A 22,160-nucleotide genomic window follows, 5' to 3' on the forward strand; every position below is an offset into this window, starting at 1 on the left:
ATACACTAATGGAAATAAAATTAACAGAACAGGTTTCTAAGCTGATATTTTGAGTAGTGTTATTTGGATTATACGATCATACACTATTATGTACCATGTACCTAACATACAATGAGTACTTGCCATGTTCAGGGAACCATGCAGTGAGTACTTACCATGTTCAGGGAAGCATGCAGTGAGTACTTACCATGTTCAGGGAAGCATGCAGTGAATACTTACCATGTTCAGGGAAGCATGCAGTGAATACTTACCATGTTCAGGGAAGCATGCAGTGAGTACTTACCATGTTCAGGGAAGCATGCAGTGACTACTTACCATGTTTATGGAACCATGCAGTGAGTACTTACCATGTTCAGGGAATCATGCAGTGACTACTTACCATGTTCAGGGAACCATGCAGTGAGTACTTACCATGTTCAGGAAAGCATGCATTGAGTACTTACCATGTACTGCTAGCCAGTCATGGATTTCTTCACCAGGAGGTAATTTGACAACTTCTTTCAGATCTAAGCCGGCATTGAGAGATGCATTTGCCTGCAGGTGCAACTGGTACTTCAGCGTCCCTTGTTTAAAACTCTTGCGTGGACGGAACGTCTATGTAAAAAACAGAGGTCAGGAGAGGAAAGGAATATTTGTTTAACAACATTTTAAACTAAAACTATTTGGAGTCTAACACAGGTGCAATCATTTGTTTAACATTTTAAACTAAAACTATTTGGCGTCTAACACAGGTGCAATCATTTGTTTAACAACATTTTAAACTAAAACTATTTGGCGTCTAACACAGGTGCAATCATTTGTTTAACAAGGGGCGGGATGTAGCCCAGCAGCGCCCTCAGAAGTAGCAGGCTATAACAGTGATGATAGCAGGGGGCAAAGCGGGGGGTCTGGGAGCCCTCCCCAAGAAACATTTGAAAAATCGAACCTTTGAGATGCATTCTCATGGCCATGGTAAGTACTCAACGAAAAGTAGGCGGCGGCAAAAGCTGTTTCAGGTGGCGATTTGCCGCCGGAAACAGGGTACTTTTGAGGGCTCTGGCCCAGTGATAAAGCGTGGTCACTTGATGCACGGCCGGTGTAGGGTCGATCCCTGTTGGTGGGCCCATTGGTCTATTCCTTGTTCCAGCCAGTGCACCAAGACTGGTGTATCAAAAGGCTGTAGTATGTGCAACCCTGTGCATATAAGCTCCCTTGCTACTAATGGAAGAATGCAGCAGGTTTCTGTTCTAAGACTATGTCAGAATTAACAAATGTTGGACATCCAATAGCCGATGATTAATAAATCAATGTGTTCTAATGGTGTTGTTAAACAACTTTGTTGTTAAGTGTTTAACAACACCTCAGCACATTTTAAACAAACCATCCGCAAACCTATGTGACAACGGCTTTGCCGATTCACGGTTTGAGTATAAACTTTTTTGGGGTCATACCCTGATAAATATATATGATGTACTAACACTATGTTGCCAGTCTTTTATGTTAAAATGCAGAATTACACAATTCACAATATTTAGTCGAGTAAAAATATATATGACATTTTATAAAATGCTTACATCAGCAACATTTTTGTAAATTATGTTACTTACAGGATTAGTAACCCAGACATTCATCTTGATAAATGAATAAAAAATAAAACACTTAATGAACCATGGATATGAGATACAATAGATAGGATAGACACAACACTATTGTGTGCACTGAGTGGTGAGCATGGTGACATTTATAAGTGACGCCACTCTTGAGGACTGGAAGTGAAAGCTGTCAACAGTCTTAGGTTTTGGGTGATAATTTTCAGACCTGGATATGAAGGCAACCTCTCTATGGCAACCACTTTTCCCTGGTCCCGTGTATAGCCGCCACAGACAGGTTCGTCTGTATATACTAGTAGCAACGTATACAGATAGGAAATAAATAAAAAAAACCTCCTAATAATAATTTTAAAAAACCCCAAAAACCCTAATAAAAATAAATAAAAAAAAAATAAAAAAAAAGAGAACTTTGTGCATAATTAATTGTGCATTAATCTATACTCCTCAAAAAAAGATGGGGAACCTGAAATATTAATGTTAATATCAACTATTAGACCAAACATGTTTTGATCACAGACATTCTAGTAAAGAACATTCAGGTCTGTTTATCATTGTTTGCCCCGTACACGTGCGTGGGGTGTCACTCTCGATTTTAACAATTTCCAGGAAGGTCCATTAATCACTGTGGAATATTATTTCTGTCAATCGACTTCATTCTGTTGATCATACAGTTGTTATGGTTTTGTTTTTAGTCATTTTTATTGTTTGAACTTGCGATTTACTGATAAAAAACGTCAACTTTCAAATTTCACTTCTGACCCCAATCGTCCTTCAAGATCTTTGGTAGGCATAAAACCTAATGTAATACTGAACTACCGGTTGTAATGTTTGCCCAATTAATTCACTATTATCATATAACCATTCCCCACAGCTAATATACCTTACAAGAGTATATATATATATGAGAGTATCATTGTTTTGGCTTTATACGCAATAAATATATGTGTTGTTACATTTATTGTGTACAAGGAAATGGTTTATTTAATGACGCACTCAACACATTTTATTTACGGTTATATGGCGTCAGCTATTGTGTATAAAGCCAAAACAATGGTATGGGAGGTCCTGCTATCAACATTAGTTACACTATTAAAAGACAGTCTTCACAGACACATTAATAATATGTATGTTATTCATTCATTGTACTGATACTTATATGTATTTGTTATGTTTTATGTTAAAAAAACCCCACAATTGATTGAAGTGTACATCGTGGTGTTTTTGTTTAGTCAGATGTCAACCAAGCACAAAGTATTGTTCAACGTTATCATAATTAAATTTATTAACTTCCTGGTAACCTGAACGATTGTTCTCAATGCATTTATTTCTAATGGTCATAATGTCGATTTTATTACATACGTTTTACATAGGGGCTGTTCAACAATTATGTAATTCAAAATTTATTCATTCTTATACCCTCCCCGATGTAAAGATCTGTAATATGAAGGCCACTCCTCACCCTTAAAAATAAGTAATGCCACCCATCCCTCATTTCCTTGTTACAATTTGATCATTATTATTTGATTTTGTTTAGATTTATGTTTGGCTTAATACTAAATACAAGACAGAAAAATAATCTGTTTTAAAGAAGACTGTTGCATTTTAAGTGATTTTATAAATAAAAATAAGACAATTTTTTGGAAAACATTACATAACTCATGTCAAAAGCAACTTGCTTATCTTGTTCATAAACTTTTGATAGAAAGGCCTATTTCAGAATGTGTGTGTTTGATATTTTGACACCCCAGGCACCCCAACAAGTTGCAACTCGCCTCAGTGTTTGGTCAACTCTATTATTGTATTAATAATGATGATTGTTTGGTGGAGTTTGATAGTGTATTTTATTCTCCCAACTTATGTGTCGGTATCAGGCCTGCACATATTGTACGAATGACCGTTTCGTTTGTGCATCGGTTATGGCATTTTATTTGGCATAACCGATTTACCGTTTGTGTCAACTTTACTGAATGATTAATCCCGGCAATGTACCAACATATTTTTATTGCGAGTACAATCATTAGACTTGTTCCCGATGCAGTGCTTTTTCATAGCGTGTACCGTAACCAGCCAAATTTGTATAAATATCTTGCGAAATAGGTGCATTCCCATTGGTTGTTAGAAGGCGTTATAGCCGAATTTAACCAATCAAAAATCGTGATATTGTGATGGTCATTACAATCTTGAACTGGATCAGCAACCAGGGTAAACCAGAGTCACAGTGACCCTATTATTAACTGTAATTCCGAATCGGATAACGACAGTGACGATGACAAGTGTCAGTGATAATGACAGTGACAGTATCCACTGTTCCTCAGATGAGGAAGATGGCACTGAGTCTCCCACTCACGACTGAATGTCATGACATTATATACACATAAAAGACTAATATTATAAAATTAATGGTAAGCGATTGCCTTGCAATGAATTCTTATTTATTCACACGTTGTTATGCACACATGATGATGTGTTTTATATAATAGGTCAAACCTGACATTCACTATGTTTTGGTAACTTATTACAACAGTTCTAATCATTATTATTATTTTTAAATCTCTTAAGCATTTGTATACATATACTTTTTACTTACCACTGCCACTCTTGTTTCTCAAAATTAAGTATATATATATATTTTTTTTTTTAATTATAAAGAAAAAAACAGGTTATGCAAACCAAAATAGGTTATGCAAAATCTTTTGGCATTACCCCTTTAGAGGTTATGCAAATTTTTAATTTGAGCAGGCCTGCGGTATGAATACAGCACACTAAAAGCAATTTAATTTGTTCATCGATTGTTTTACTTCTATGACACCTTTGAACTCCTAGTATGTTCTGGCGTGAAATACATACATGTATATTGCAGTTTTATCACACCAAATTAGAAATATTGTCACACTTATGGACAGTAAAGTTGGGGTGAGCTTAGCCTGAGTAGTCAGTTAGAGAGCTAGACGGACATCTAGTCAGTTATCAACACTCTCTTATCATCAAGAGACCAATCTATATCAACTCTTCACAATCTCTGCCTACCAAACGGTAGTCAAATATTTTCGCTCTAATACAACAATCCTATGGTATGTATAATGTTCTGGTTAAATACATATTTCCAGGCAGGCCTAAGAATAAGAGGCGAGCGGTCGTTCAGGTTGCCTAAAGGTTACCCAGGCCTTCTAGAATATGGTGGCCCGATGCCCGAGGCCAGTGTTTTTTTTATTCGGGCCAGTGAAAGTTACTTTGTGCAATCCCGATGGCAAGTGATATATATAAAAAAAATATATAAAAAAATAATCTACAACGCTACGTCCTACAAAAACAAAAGAAACATCTATAAAGTGTAAACATTGGAAAAACAAAAGTTCATTGTTTTTGACAGTGGAATCCAAAGATTTGTTACTCTAATACTAATAATATGCAAAATGGTAACCAGTCTTTTATTAGTTTTAAAGGTTGTATGTCACTATTTACAAATACTTTAAATGTGTAAATTATTAATTTAATTTATAAAATATGACATAAATTGCAAAAAAGTTTTTTTTAAAGCTTAAGTACACAGTATCATGAAATAGATAAATTTAACAAAGTACCCAAATTGAAAAATTACTAATATTATGTGTGTGTGTGTGTGTGTGTGTGTGGGGGGGGGGGGGGTTAAGCCTTAAACTGCAATACATGTACACTTTATGCTAATAAAGATTCTTGTTTCTTTTCTCTTTTTGTTTTTTGAGGGGGTGGGTGAGTTCCCATTCAAGTAAATAAATAATGCTGTTAATTGTTGTCTCAGTAACATGGATTATTTAGGTGGTTTTAGTGGAAACAATTAGTTTAAAATTTTAATAGGTACAGTAACTTTTTTCTAAACTGATGAAAATTATTTGCATATTTTTCTAAACAAACCATAAAGCATGCCCTATCTGTTGTGTAAATTGACAAATTCACTAAACATGATTTCAGTATGAAAAATGGGCAAGTGAATTTTTCACCATGGCCAGTGAATTTTCAAATCCACTGGCCCTATCGCAAGTGAATTTTAAAAATATTCTAGAACCCCTGGGTTACCTGACTTCATACTGATGTGACCTAAAAACCGGTCACACAGATTTTGACCAATACATGCACTGTAGTCCTTATTTTATCCCACCCACGCGACATTGAATTTTCGGAATTTTATTTCCTCCAAAAGCACCATACAACAGAAAATCCGGTAACATCAAGATTCACCTTTTTCCCCATCAGTCATGAATAAAAAATAACATGATTAATTTCTGTCATAAATTGTTCATTTTTGTAATCAGGTAACCTACAACAAAAACAGGTTACCTGAAGTGTGATTTAGGCTAACCTAGTTTTGGGTTACTAATTCTCGGAACCGGTGTGACGTCACACGGCCTAGTTACCGATCATCTGGGTCTTTGGGGGTGAAGCAAAGCCTTAGTGATTACTGGTTTACATAGAATAAAGTTATCATATTAACTTTTTACATGCCTTACATATTGTCATTTATTTTCTGTAGCTAACACATAGTTGCAATACGTCTTATGTGTATTATAACAGCTTGGGTTGCCATATAAGAGAAACGAACAATGGGAATCTGAATTAGTATAATCTATATTTAGTACCGATGTGTGTCCGTGTACTTTGAATGTCGAGGGGACAGGGCAGGTTGGGCAGAATATAATTTTTGTTGATTACAATAGTATTATTGTCATATCTTATTATATAGATGTATTCGCAACGGTATAATGTTCCACTGAATACATTATTTTATTCTTAAAACAAAATACAGTTTCTTGAAATAATGAAATGCTTTTGTTTTTACAGATTGCAAAATTACCACATGATGTTGCCCTTCCTTACCGGTTGAATGCAGGTAACAAAAAATAGCAAAAGAAAGAAAGAAATGTTTTATTTAACGACACACTCAACACATTTTATTTATGGTTATATGGCGTCAGACATATGGTTCAGGAGCACACAGATTTTGAGAGGAAACCTGCTGTCGCCACTACATGGGCTACTCTTCCGATTAGCAGCAAGGGATCTTTTATTTGCGCTTCCCACAGGCAGGATAGCACAAACCATGGCCTTTGTTGAACCAGTTATGGATCACTGGTCGGTGCAAGTGGTTTACACCTACCCACTGAGCCTTGCGGAGCACTCACTCAGGGTTTGGAGTCGGTATCTGGATTAAAAATCCCATGCCTCGACTGGGATCCAAACCCAGTACCTACCAGCCTGTAGACCGATGGCCTGCCACGATGCCACCGAGGTCGGTCAAAAAATAGCAATAATAAAATATAGCCATCCTCAGACCTTGACATCTAGGGGGAGCAATATCTCTCTCTACTTACCCATCACACCTGAGATTAGTTTCAAGGAGAATAATATATAGTTTCCTTTGGCATGTGAATTTATATACATGTAGTATCAATATGGTAATATTTTAAATTGCCCCCCATAAACTACATTAGGGAGCAAATAATCAGTTCCCTCAGTTATTTTCATGTCGAGGTCTACAACCTAATAAAACGTAAGTGTTACCTCGTCGAACAAACATGCAAATGTTTTAATAATAGGGTTTAACCTGGTATATTTAGTAATAAAACACAAAAACTTACCTGAGTAAATAATGGTTAATATATATATGTATAACATTGGTGTTATTTTATATCTAGTCAATGGATATTGCAGATATTTTCTTGTTCAGTCTTGTTCTGTATTGGAATTGTTATTGCAGTTCAATTTAAGTATACAGTATACAGCTGGAGAAAGGAGACAAATATGGTTGTTAATAAACTGATCTATATCGGTATGCCTGCTACTAGATTACACATATTTAACCTAAGTTGCTTTTAACCTGGGTTAAATTACCTCATGTAGATGCACTTATGTAGCATATTCAAGGAAAATATATGAATGAGATAGTTAAATGCTATATTCTCCATGTCAAACAGTGAAAACAAATATCAGATATGGCAGTTGACCATTCATTTTATTGCAGGTAATTTCTAAAGCAGATTACACACACGAACACACAAACACACACACACACACACACACACACACACTGAACTGTAGAATACCATAAAACTACATATGTAAAAAGGTAAGTCCTCTAAACTTGAACAAGTAAAATTTACATTGATCCACAATAGAATAGATTTTTATGTATTTTTAGATTTATGTATATGTATGTGTAGTGTTTTCCCTAGCTTGTTTTAGCACGGTGCAGCACCATGCCTCAATAGTCTAGCACCATCTTGCCTTAATCAGCACCATGCTGCCCTGAGATTAAATAAGCCTTTTTCACTAATTAATTCTAAAATTGCCTTTATAAAACACCCAAAAAGGTATTATTAATTAATAAAATATGCCTTTTACATCTTTTGCCATTCATTTATTAAAGCAAGCACATAAATTACATTAATGTTTATTTCAATTAATTTTTGTGTATTTTTATAGAAAAAAAGTGCCCCGAAAATGGTGAAAATGCCCCAAAAGTGTTTGGTCTACCATGCCTTTACAAATTTCTAGGGAAATCACTAATATGTGTGTGTGTATGTGTGTGTATACTGAACGAAATAAGAAACTTCCGCTAACTTTGCTTGCACATAACTTGATGAAAACAAACTGGGGGAATAATTGTTATATATGCGTTTAACCTTCTGACTACTGCAGGCGAGATATCTCGCCCGATGTCACGTCAGTCGATATACTGTGCACTGTATACAGTGCATTCCCCAATTCATATTTCCCGCCGTTTTGCACACGACACTCACCGGAAACGGAAATATAATTTTTAAAAAAAGATTTTTTTTCAAAATGGTGATTTTTGTTTTGATTTTTTCAATTGAAAATACCTTGAAATTTTGAGTTCAAAAAGTGGTTTTTGGCAAGAATTTTCGCTTGACAACAATGGCGGCACGTCGTGGTAATTTTCAGGGATCGATAGCTGATTGTAACAGCTAATTTGATAATAAATTTGATCGTTTTACCAACAACGAAAATTACCAAATATTGCAATATGAATCGTAGTTCGGGTTTTAAAAAACATTCTGGTCAGAAAACCACTGTTATCGGGAATAATGGACATAAATACTGGACAGCTGGCCACAAATGCCCGTAAGTAAATGCAACTTTTTCGATTTTTTGCCTAATTTTAATCACCATTAGCCGATCTAAAATAATAAAAATTACGAAAAAAGACACGAAAATAATACTTACCGATTCATATATGAACTTTATTTCATGTATTTATGAAACATTTAAGTGAATATATGTGAGTAAAAATTATAAACTTGTACCCACTCAACGTGGTTTTTGTTAAAAATTAATCCAGTAGTCTAAAGGTTAAAGAGTGTTCCATGATGCATCGTTTGATGCAAAAATCATGGCCATAGGTTAACAGAAACTGGGAGAAATTTTGACCAAGTGTGGTAGGGGTTAAAAAAACAAACACCTACTTAATAACGGGTATGACCACCTCTTGAATTGACCACTGCAGTGCATCGCAGGCGCATAGACTTGACTAAAGTGTTGATTTCTGCCTGTGGAATATTGTTCCATTCCTGAATGAGCACTTGACGAAGTTCGTTGACGTTAGCGGGTGGGTTGGGACGACACCTCAATCGTCTGTCCAGACTATCCCAGACATGCTCAATGGGGTTGAGATCAGGACTTTTAGCGGGCCAGTCATCAATGAAATCAATGTTATTTGTCCTAAGAAAATTTACAGTGTCTCTAGCTGTATGAGAGGTGGCATTATTATGCTGAAAAATCGAAATGTTGGCGTTGTTATGGAACAGAGGAATGACGTGATGAGCGAGAATGTCATCGCGGTAACGTTAAGCATTTAAATTGCCATCAGTGACGACTAGTGGTGAACAATAACCATGGGCAATGGCTGCCCAGACCATGACAGAACCCCCACCCCCGAAACGATCTCGTTCAAGAACACAACAGTCAGCATAGCGTTCATTTCTGCTATGGTAGACACGCACCCTGCCATCACCACGTTGTAAAGAAAATCTGGATTTATCCGAAAAAAAGAACGGTATTCCAGCGTCGCCGTATCCGAGTGCTCAATTAAGACGATTTGACGAAGACGTTGCGTTAAAACGCATCCGACATAAGGAAAGAAAGAAGTGTTTTATTTAACGACGCACTCAACACATTTTATTTATGGTTATATGGCGTCAGACATGGTTCAGGACCACACAGATTTCGAGAGGAAACCCGCTGTCGCCACTACATGGGCTACTCTTCCGATAGGCAGCAAGGGATCTTTTATTTGCACTTCCCACAGGCTGGATAGCACAAACCATGGCCTTTGTTGAACCAGTTATGGATCACTGGTCGGTGCAAGTGGTTTACACCTACCCATTGAGCCTTGCGGAGCACTCACTCAGGGTTTGGAGTCGGTATCTGGATTAAAAATCCCATGCCTCGACTGGGATCCGAACCCAGTACCTACCAGCCTGTAGACCGATGGCCTGCCACGACGCCAGTCCGACGTAAGGACGTCGTGCATGTAAACCGTGCTCCCGCAGACGATTACGAACACGTTTGCACACTGATTAGGTTATTATGAAGCCCAGGTGTGTTAGCAGCAGTAGCAGTGGCAGTTTGGAATCCATTGCGCAAATGCGTGTTCATGATATAGCGGTCTTGACCACGCGTTGTAACACGCGGATGTCCACGAAGTGGCAAGTCGTTGGTGCTTCCTGTCGTTCGAAATCTTACGCGAAGATTTCGGATCACTTGACTAGAACTCCCAACATGCCTTGCAACGTCTTCTGTCGACATGCCAGCATCAAGCATGTCAATCACCCGTTTGCATAAAATATTGGGTATTTTTGGCATACTAAAACGATGGAATTGTGTATTTTATTTACAGTATAATGTGGGATTTTTATCACTGCACATGCTTTAACCATTTTGTTTGCTAAATTAATCTCTGTTGGCGTCAACAAGCAACAACATTAAAGTCAACATTTTTTTAACATCATGTTATGGTTTATGCAGCCAACTGCACAACATGTGTTAGGCATCGTGACCGTTAACTGTTGTAAATGATCGACCAAAGTTGCCTCATTCCACTATCAAACCATACGTAACTAAGGAGAAGCTTCACCGCGTCACATGATAAACAATGGCGGCCAGGGGTCAAAGTACCCGTATGTTCGGTTCCGAGAATACCCTAATTGTTCCTTAATCTCAGGCCTGATTTCCTGACAGGTTTCTTCCTGTAGTGTGTGTATTAGTGATTAATATGTGAATTTTTTATCACAGAACTCAAAAATGATTGATGTAAAGATATTTAACTCTGGCTAGGGTGCGCTGACCAACCACTGGGGCGAGTTGGTAACTGTTTTGGGGAGAGATTGCTAAACAGTATGGGGCGAGTTGGTTTTGGGGCTAATTGATCTGCACTCATTCTGAACACACAAGAATTGCATCTCATTGATCAGCTAACTCAAAAGATATTTAGCAGATTCCACTCCAAAAATTGAATCAATAGTTGAGAATCTGAAACAACCTGTTGACGAAACATGGTTACTTCATCTAGGCCAACTTTGTCACAAACACTCCGTTTTATACACAGAAATGAATCTGACCTCAAATTCAGTTGACCACAGTCTCAGATATATCAGACTTTCCTGGATATATTATTATTTATCAACAAAGAAAATAGTTAAAACATCAAATTATGAATTTATGGCATCAATTTGTTCTTTACCAAATTAATGTATCTTTCTTCTATGCTGCCCCAAACTAAAATTACTGAATAACTTCTACACAGTTGAAATAAATGGGAGTATATCGTTGGAGACGGCAAGGCTCAAATAACAGGAAGGGTTGAGTCACCTCGAAATCGGCTATTTTAATGTCACTTTTCTGGAGCAACAATTTTAATTCATGCAAAATGAAAGGCGGGGCTTTATTAAGGCAGAAAACGGCCGTTCTAGAATTTTTATTACACAAGTATAGTTGCCAATATTTCCATAGTATTTAATAACAATGAAATTACCTTATCCCTCGCAAAAAACATCTGAAAAGGAGAGGAAGCAGCCATTTTCATCATATGTTTACGTCTACTCAAAAATAGCAACACGTATGAACGCCTGCGACAAGTGGTGGCAGGTTTTAGTGTTTATCGTTTGGTTGAATCTTCAATATAGAGGACGGAATATTATATCGAAAAGAGTCGATATTTTACGAATGCATACTGTACCTCCAAAACAACAACAAAACCCACCCCAAACAAACAAATAAATAAAATAATAATAATAAAAAATAAAATAATAAAAAAGTAAATAAATAAGAAAAAATATAGGAGTATACTACTACTTTTAAGTACTACTACAAGGCCTACTACTAGCGAATACTACTAGGCTACTACTAGCTACTACTACCAGGGTCGTATCCTCCGGAGGCGGGGGGGGGGGGGGGGGCAGTTGTCCCCCTTATAATTTCACATTTTTTTCTTCTTTTTTTTTTTACTCCCGAAAATAGCATACACATCTCAGGGTTTAATCTGTATAGTGTTTCATTTGTTTATAAAAAGTCCCCCCCCCCCCTTCCCGGATTTTGATCAGGGTACGGCCCTGATTACTACTAGTAGGCCACCCTCAGTCATTGCAAAGATAAAATTAAAGGTGTTTTTATGTTTGTATGATGACATAATTAAGAAGAAGGGAGGTGGGGAAGGAACGTATTTTGGAAATATAATTAAAAAATTCTACCTTTTTCATAAAGAATTCTACATGAGTGGCTGTTAAATATCGTATTTAGCGGGCAAAATCGAGTTGGATAAGTTATTAAACAACGAGGTGCATGATAAAAGGTATCTAACGGACACAGCTTCATGTAGTATTCTATTTCTTACATATCGTCAAAAAACCCAGATTTAAAACATTTGTTTTTTTAAATGTCCAACAAAAATTAAGTTAAGGCGCTTGCAAAAAACAGGTCTATGCGTTACAGAGTAATCAGTTTCAGTTTTAACTTCAAAAGCTGTCATTTGCTGTAGTGCCTATTTGATTGAATGGTAAGGGTTTAATGACCTAGGAACAGTCAGTGTATCTTTTTAAATTGTTAAGTTGTTATCTGAACTGAGTTCAGCCAGACTGAGGGGAGAGATAGATACAAGCGATAAAAAAAAGAGACCCAACCCTCCCCCACCCCATCCCTCCCCCCCACCCCCACCCCGTTGCCAACACACATGGAAACTCCTACTGTATTTTGCAAGGGGTATTTTATATGCATGTGACCGGCCTCGGTAGTGTTGTGGTTAAGCCATCGGACATAAGGCTGAAGGCTGTACCAGCTCCCATTCAGAGCGAGTTTTATCGACCACTACACCAACTTCTCTCTCACTAACCACTAAAGCTCTGTCCTAGACAGACAGCCCAGATAGCTGAGGTGTGTGCCCAGGACAATGTGCTTGAACCTTAATTGGATATAAGTACAAAAATAAGTATATATGAAATACATGTATGTATATCACGATTTTTTAAATTTTCAAATTAAAGGACACTTGCTAAAAAAAGAAAAACACAAGTCCACTGAGGGCGATCGATCCCACGATCTATCACACCTCAGGTGAGCGTTCTACCACTAAAGCAATATTCCACCCCTCTAAAGATGAAACCAAACGATAATATTAATATTTAATCAAATCGATTTTCATAAATAGTTTGACAGTGATTCAAAGTACATGTTGTCGTTTCTTTAATTCATTTTCAAAAAGTAATTCTTGTACAGAGCTAGGGTTTGAAAGATAGAAATGCTCCGTTCCGTACGTTCGCTAACGTTTTTTTATTTTTTATTTTACGGGCATTCGTGTTTTATCGTCGACCAATTCTTAGTCGTTGTTTATTAATACATATGTGAAGCTTAGCAAATACTGCAAACCGGTCAATCATTGCGTAGGCTGGACATAAATATGGCTGGAAATTGAACGTCTGTTTAGAGCTACAACGAAATTTATGGGTATAACATTGGATTATATCTTTAATATATACTTTATCACGAACATACATTTATGATACTTAATGCTAAAACTATTTGTTATTTTTTTTGCTTTAGTAATATGCATACGACGTTTTATGTCGACTTCATATGGCTACCAATAATCCCAATTTTCATCTTCCAACATCCCAAAGAGTCGACTTATTTAACATATTTGCATGCTTTTGTCACTTTATATAGTTATACCCTTTATGTTTGACTAAATAAAATGCATGTATTACATTTGTACGTAGGTAGGAATGTAGGCGAACCAAACCATCTCATTTTTAAATTTGTGCATTTTATGATGCCATTATGATTAAGAATTATGAGCATTTTTTTTTAATGAGGGTTCAAACCATATGCTGAACTGAAGGTGTTAATACTATGGTAATAGGATGTTTTGGCCCCAGTGCATAATTAGCCCCAAACCAGTATAGCCCCAGACATGTTATTATGAAATATATGGCAAAGTAATGTTTGTTTATGTAAATATAAACCATAATTGGCATAATTTAGCTACAGTAACATACATCGTGAAAAACCATGAACTGAGCTACCTTATAATCCAGTCTTATTTACCTATCATTTGTTTTTAAGGAATCTGCATACGATTGTACTTCCAACATCAAAATATTTTTGTTGAATTAATTAAGTAAACCTTCCCCAAAACAAAGTATACAAATGAGGATAAGACAAGTAGACATTAAAGGAAACATGACACGAGACCATATTATAGCTCATTTTAAAAGAAAAATGATATAAAAATAATATACAAATAACTTTATAACAATAAAATACGTGTAGTTAATTTAAAATGAAGAAATTACGCTAACCAGTATCAAAGTACGATTTATGCATATTTCTTCGTGAGCGTTCGGAAAAAAAGGGAAGTGACGTCAGAGCCGCTGTACTCTTCCATTGTTGTTAACTGTTTATATATGGAGTAAGGGGCTTACGATCTTTTCAGTCCAACAGTGCCGTACTGCGCGGCCTTCGGGTGTAAAAATAAACAGTTTAAACGATCGGGATTGTCTTTTTATGGTTTTCCAAAGGATTGTATCCGAAGAAAGACGCGTGTATTTTATCGCAAAAGAAAAGATTGGACACCAACACCGCATAGTACTTTGGTGTCCGCCTAATTACAGCCCGGAGCCCGAACGTTACCCGGAGACACAGTACTCGGTTGCGAATGCCGAGGTGTACATTGTACATATTTGGCACAAAGATACACCTCAGCATGATGTATTTATATATGTTAAAACAAAAATGTAGAATTTTTTTATTTTTTTGGAAAAAAAAAGATTTTTCATGTTAGGGCTGTAGGCCTACATAACAAAATCTGTATTCACCGTCCGAAGAAGGAAACGTCAATAAGTAATTAAATATGGCATATACAAACATGGGATTTGGCATGAGGATACATCTCAGTACGATGTATTTAAATATGTTTTTAAAAAACGTGTAGAAAACAATAATAATTTTAAATAATGTTTTTAATCTTCGGGCGGAATACGTCACAAAAACGTTCCTCATCGCCCGAAGCCCCAAAGCAACACGAAGTGAACTTCAAAACTACAAAAAAACCCACTACTGTCGGTGTCGAAATAACTATTATGTTTCATCCACGGGCTGACTTGAGAATCGGAGTGTTGTTTTAGTTAATTGGTCCTTTCTTTCCGTGGCCTGCACATGTGATTCCTGATTGGCAGGTGTATATTGCAGGGTATCGACCAGGTAAGTGATTACCACGGTCTAGACATGCGTACAAAATACGTGCCAGTTTTTTTAAGATCACAGGGTATTGTGGCGTAACCTGTCGCGACTATAGTACAATGTTAATGGACATTATCAGCCGCCCTGCTTCATTACTGTAAATAATGCTGTAAAACCCTTGATTAAGTAGACTTTCCCATCTAAAACTACAAAACTGACCAATTACGTAGTATCGTGAGTGGTCGTTTTTACTCTAACGCACCCTACCAATAGGCCTAATAATATGCTACTTTTTTTTATGAGAGAAAAATACTATAATCCCATTTCGTTCTATTGATGCAAATAGAAATATATTTAGTTTAAAAGTTGATTATACTCTCAAGTCATTTATGTTGTTTTACAAGCCAGGTTAATGAAAGTGAAGCGCCTTGTCGTAAATTAGAGCGTTTGTTTACACTGTGCATACAGATTTCATTATGTACAGCCCGAACATAAAAAATGCGATATTTTCTAAAAAAAAAACAACCCAAAAATGTTTGTCCTACATTTATATTTTTTACATATTTAAATACATCATATCGAGGTGTATCTTTATGCTAAATATGAACAGTATACACCTCGGCATTAGCATCCGAGTTTTGGTTTTGTCTCCGGGTTACTTTCGGGCTCCGGGCTGTAAATTGGTCGACCGGTCTGGTCTGGCACCATCAGTTTCTCCACCCTCCGACTCGCTATCCGTTTTTTTCTTCAGTATCACTGTTGTAAGTAAATGTGTGTCTTTCTTCATTTACTAACAGCTCATATTGATACGGCAAAACGTTTTGCGAACGAACACTCATTGTTTTGGTAAGCTGTGCAAGTCTTAGATTCTTTATGAGTGGTACTGACTAATGCTTTTAAGTGTAAGGCTTCAGATCAAGCGACGCGTCTCTGACGTCACGGACCTCGTGATTGCCCTGCTCATTAAAGATCGGCAATTTCCGCTAAGAGCTCGTATCTGGGGTTCTTTTATGGAGATATTTTAAGTAATTAATTTTTTATAATTTTTTTTTTTTAGGTGATTCAATTTATAATTAATTGTACATGGTTGGTGCCAAATATGGTTTACGTGACATGTTTCCTTTAAAACATGTATAGATGACTACCATTTTGCACTGTACACACTATATTAAATGGTGTGTAATGTTTTACAAGTGTGCGATTTTGAGGAGAGTTCAGGGGCCTGAGGCTCGCAAAAAGCATATCTGACTCTCTAGCTTGGGTAGCATATGAGCCTGCATGGCTCTTAAAAATTATTTGTACAAATTACATTGATTAGACTTCGAAAAGACACAGTCAACATATATATCTCAAAATCCTGGGAAGCCATAGTCTTTTCCATGGTTTCATGCAAAACATTTAGCAGATCTTCTGACCTACAGGATAATCACGGCAGGGCTCGCTGGGTTGGATAAGTAGACTTTCCCATCTAAAATCACAAAACTGACCAATTACATAGTCCCAAAGAAAACAAAACCATCACTTGGGTATCATATGCATTTTTTCTTTGGATTTTTTAAGAGAAAAATACTATAACCATTTCGTTCTAATAATGCAAATTGAAATATATTTAATCAAATAGTTTATTGCACTATCAAGTCATTTATGTTGGTTTACAAGTCAGGTTGATGAAAACAAAGCGCCTTGTCATAAATTGCTGTGTTTGTTTATACTGTACATACAGGTTTGTATGAGCTGACATCACTTCGCCCCAAGCTATAGTACCGGACACCATGAAAACAAAACAAAATGGCTGCCCCGGGCAGGAATAATGACAGTTTTTTTATTAACTCTAAAACTACGAGTTTTTCATTTCTTAAAGTGTCAGTATGTGTTGGTAGGCACATAAGGCTCATGTTTGAGTTTACTTCCCCTTTAACAGTTATCTGCATGATTCTGTCACACTAAACCACAAAAAATTTGCCATGGACGCTGTTACTGGTGTATGTCATTCAGTAAATACTAAACCAGAATATTAAAAATAATATATATTATAGGTGTTAAAAAATTCATTTGTTTGCATAATTTCGACTGTCTAATGGTCTAGGATACATCCCTGTAGGTGGCCATAAGCTATTTCTTGTTCCAGCCAGTGCACCAAGACTGATATATCAACAGCTGTGGTATGTGCTATCCTATCTGTGGAATGGTGCATATAAAAGATCCCTTACTACTAATGAAAAAATTTAGCTGGTTTCTTCTATAAGACTATGTCAGAATTACCAAATGTGTGACATCAATAATTAATAAATCAGTGTGTTCTAGTGGTGTCGGTAAAAACCCCAAACTTTTAAACTTTATTTTTATTTATGCTAAATTACCAAATCTAATTTGTAATTTGCATTGACATGTATATATACTGTATGTAGCTGTAGTTAATAGATACCAGCAGTGAAGATTTTAGCCTTATATTACATCATTTATCGCTACATGCTTGTGGTGTGTGATTTTTGTACCTATAGTACATACCAACCTCGTACAAAAATCTTTTTGCTCAGAAATAATTATCTTGTTGTAAATTTCAACTTGTTGTAAATTTCAACTTGTAAATTCCATAGTATGAACAAAGGCTTTCCCAGTGGGATGGACTATAAATAACAAGTTTTCAGACAATGCTTCATTAATTTTATAGTTTTTAATGAGAATGGCTAAGTAATGCAGCACACATTCTCCAGTATCTTTTATATAAAAAAAAAAAATTGCTTAAATAATAGTGCAAGTGTCTGTGTTTTCAAATACTGGTAAATGTTTTTCATTTTAAAATTGTTTTTAAGTTATTGATTAAAAAAAATTATCTTAATTTTTGTATGTTGCATTGATATGCATGCATCTTCATGTTTCTTTTTTTCTTTCTTTTTAGATAACTATTTCACAACAATTTACATTGATTATTTAGAATTTTTGGTATTAAAGTTTATCATCATATACCATTGTTTGACAGTCAATAGGTAATGTGTTTTTTATACTGGGGTCTTGTTAAAACATTAATTCATTCACAGACCTGTGTGACATTTTTGTAAAATGTATGATTATACAGCATTTACAATGCATGCTTCATATGAAATAAATGTAAGCTGGTAAAACAGATGTTGCTAAGTATAATACATGTGTACACAAAGATATCCTACATCTTATGGTAATGTTTTACTAACACATGTGTTAAAGATGTCAATCTGTTGCTATTGAACAGTAGGTCTATGCAGCATCATTGATTGTGATGTGACCCGGAAGACGTTGTAACACCTGTTGCCACTCTACGTGCAGGGGATGTGAATAAATAGTTTCCTGAACAACACTCACATCTACCACACTGTTGTTTATTGATGCTCTTAAAATTTTTAAACTATTGTACATAGAGTATAACAAAATATTGTTTATTTTAAACAATGATCAAGAAAATAATTCAAAATAATTACTTTGGTCATTTTTGTGATGATAAAATTAGCATTAAAAATAATTTTTCTAAATAATATCTGCAGGTTTTACTCTTCTTTTTTTTTTTTTAAATACCCAAGTACCCTATATATATATATTTTTCATTTAATAGGAAACTAGCAACTTTATTTTTGGCCTAGGCTGCTTGTAAATATTTAAAGATCACATCAGGTTATAGGTCTTGAGATTGGGTTTTCTAGCCAGTGCACCACGACTGGTATATCAAAGACTGTGGTATGTGTTATCGTGTCTGTGGGATGGTGCATGTAAAAGATCCCTTGCTACTAATGGGAAAATGTAGCGGGTTTTATCTCTATGACTGTCAAAATGACTGTATATTTGACATCCAATAGCTGATGATTAATAAATCAATGTGGCTATAGTGGTGTTGTTAAACAAAACAAACAAACACACTTTTTAAGACTGTGTTTGCACCCCAGTACCAACTCCCACACACAAGTTCAGTGACTCGGTGGATAAGGCCACTACACCAACTTTTCTCTTGCTAATCACGAAATACTGATCATTAATAACCTTCTGTCTTGGACAGATAACCTAGATAGCGGAGTCGTGTGCCTAGGACATCATGCTTGAAAATAAATATACAAATAAAAAACTCCATTCAAACGTGTGTTACCATAAAGCGGTGTATTATAGTGAGATCTCAGTTCAGCAGTAAAAAGTAGCCTTTCGAAACGCATGGCTGCTTGATGGTTTTATAAACAACCATTTGTACGTACTACACAGATAGTGATTTGGGAGAATAGCAGAGTGACCTTAGAAAGGTGACAGCTTAAGAGACCAGGTTTGGCTGTATAGTAATAATAATAATGATTGTTGTTATAATTATATATTATGCTTTTCTCTGTCTACTGTTTTATTGTAAAAAGTCTCAAACTATTCTGTGGGGTTATATATACAGTTGGTGTATTATTTGTCCAGTCCTTTGATACATCAATAATTTAATAACAAATAACATCCACATACCGGTATTGCATTTTCAGTTGGGCCAAACTTAAAGAACTATTTGAAACCATGTGACAGAAATGAACCTATCTCATATTGTCATAAATATCTTTGTTGTAATTTATATTTTTGGTTATGTAAGAGATGAAAATGTATGTTATTTAAAAAAAACCCCAAAAAACCATATTTTCTTCACCACTGCTTCAGATACTGAGATAGTGAACCTAATTAGTGGCAGTTTTGTTTTTTAATTTGTGCTTTTATATTAATCATCTTGATAAACCTACTATGTTACATTTTGGAGATAAAAATGCCCAAATGTTTTAGTTGTTTTACAAATGGCTGATACTGATATCAGTTCAGAATTACACTTGCAGGGGTATTTTTAGAGCTCTGTGCCCTGTGTAGTGCCCTTATAATGTAATAGAATAAAACCCTACATTATATATTAGTTCATATATTAGTTCATTACTGTGCCCTGATACATTTTTTAAACCCCTTCTCCAGTTATTTTAGATTAATTAATTTTCCAAAGTCCATGTCATTGGCATCATATCAAATTTTAGAGACCCGGGACCTAATTCACTACACTCTCGCAACTTTGCGATATCGCAGTGCAATGCAAAAATACTTGCAAAGAGAATGCTTTATTGTCTAGCAGAGCCTAAGAGAGCTTTGTGAATTAGGCCCTAATTTTATTTCATTTTGACACACGTGTAAGAGTGATTGAATTTATATAATTTTGACACATATTTAAGACTGGTGTATTATTCTTGATGTTGTAGAGACTTCACCGATAATGATGTCTGAAACAAGCATTAAGACAGAGTTGGATGAAAGTGGCAGCTACGACAGTTTTGATGAGCAGAGCTTTGAACGCCCTGCAGAAAGATGGGCTCCACTTGGGGCAGCCGTCAGCCCCACCCCCTCTCCAGCAGAACACAGGTTAGTGTGTTGATAGTTACTCTTGTGATTTTTAGTATGTGCTGTTGATAGTTACTCTTGTGATTTTTAGTATGTGCTGTTGATAGTTAATCTTCAGATTTTTAGTATGGGCTGTTGATAGTTACTCTTGTGATTTTTAGTATGTGCTGTTGATAGTTAAACTTGTGATTTTTAGTATGTCCTGTTGATAGTTACTCTTCTGATTTTTAGTATGTGCTGTTGATAATTAATCTTCTGATTTTTAGTATGTGCTGTTGATAGTTACTCTTCTGATTTTTAGTATGTGCTGTTGATAGTTACACATGTGATTTTTAGTATGTGCTGTTGATAGTTACTCTTCTGATTTTTGCAGGTCTTGATAAATTGTTTTTTTATTTTGTACTGAATCATTTATGGTACTAAATGCCTTGGCAGGCTTTCAGCAAAATTGATAATTTATTATTATTTATTTATTATTATATTTTTATTTTTGTTTTTAAAATGTATTTTTTTTCCCCTATTGAGCTATTTCTCATTCTAACCAGTGCACCATGACTAGTATATCAAAGGCTGTGGTATGAGCTAACCTCTGTAGGATGGTGCATATAAAAGATCCCTTGCTATTGTAATGTTCTGGTTCAACTAGTAACTCAATGATAATAGTTTCTATATCACTATTGGTATTAATGCTATAAACATTACAGCTACTAATGAAAAATTTAGCGGGTTTCCTCTCTAAGACTTTATATGTTGAAATTTACCAAATGTTTGACATCCAATAGCCCATGATGAATAAATCAAAGTGGTCTAGTGGTGTCGTTAAACAAAACAAACTAACTTTAAAAAAAATTGTCTCAATTGTTTTAATTACAGTGACATTTCTTTTGTTTCATGGGATGGGTGAGATCTAGAGCTTGGTCTTAGTACCTGAGGTACTTGGATCATAGGATTGAACAACCTCAGTAGACCCATAGGGGTTTTCCTCATACCAACTAGTGCTCCACAACTGGTATATCAAAGACTATGGTATGTGCTGTCCTATAGAAAAGTGGATATAAAACTATTAACAAAAAGTGTAGCGGGTTTGCTCTATAAGATTTCATCAGTATATTGTCAGAATTATTAAATATTTGACATCCAATAGCCAAAATCTAATTAATCCTTGTGCTCCAGTGACTTAAACAGACTAAACTTTACGTTTCTTTTGTTTTAGCCATGTTGGTGAGATGGATCGGATGCAGGCGTTGGAGGAGGAGCAGGAACAACTGAACTCGTCCCTCCTGGCTCTGACCACTCACTTCGCACAGGTCCAGTTCCGACTCAAGCAGATCGTCAGCTCCTCACCGGAAGACAAGGAGGTTAGCACACAGCTTAGGAAGTCAGCCTTCTTCACAATTTGGGGTGGGACATAGCCCAGTGGTAAAAATCTCACTAGATGCGTGGTCGATTTGGAATTGATCCCTGTCGGTGGGCACATTAGGCTGT

General features: G+C 35.9%; 2 protein-coding genes across 2 annotated transcripts in view; one reads left to right on the forward strand and one right to left on the reverse strand.

Annotated features, from left to right (window-relative positions):
* LOC121382223 (MOB kinase activator 3C-like) overlaps nucleotides 1-11,694 on the reverse strand; it is a 30,412-nt gene extending 18,718 nt beyond the window's left edge. The window contains exons 1-2 of the mRNA XM_041511750.1: nucleotides 11,614-11,694; nucleotides 444-594 (exon numbers count right to left, since the gene is read on the reverse strand). Of these exons, the coding sequence (XP_041367684.1) occupies nucleotides 444-594; nucleotides 11,614-11,667 (205 nt within the window). The 5' untranslated portion in view covers nucleotides 11,668-11,694. The remainder of the gene's footprint in view (nucleotides 1-443; nucleotides 595-11,613) is intronic.
* Nucleotides 11,695-13,517: 1,823 nt separating this feature from the next.
* The window catches only part of LOC121381096 (RUN domain-containing protein 1-like), a 34,507-nt gene continuing 25,864 nt past the window's right edge, over nucleotides 13,518-22,160 (forward strand). Inside the window, exons 1-3 of the mRNA XM_041510206.1 lie at nucleotides 13,518-13,577; nucleotides 20,537-20,696; nucleotides 21,889-22,033. Of these exons, the coding sequence (XP_041366140.1) occupies nucleotides 13,574-13,577; nucleotides 20,537-20,696; nucleotides 21,889-22,033 (309 nt within the window). The 5' untranslated portion in view covers nucleotides 13,518-13,573. The remainder of the gene's footprint in view (nucleotides 13,578-20,536; nucleotides 20,697-21,888; nucleotides 22,034-22,160) is intronic.

Source organism: Gigantopelta aegis, chromosome 9, assembly GCF_016097555.1.
Source record: "Gigantopelta aegis isolate Gae_Host chromosome 9, Gae_host_genome, whole genome shotgun sequence".
NCBI lineage: Eukaryota > Metazoa > Mollusca > Gastropoda > Neomphalida > Peltospiridae > Gigantopelta > Gigantopelta aegis.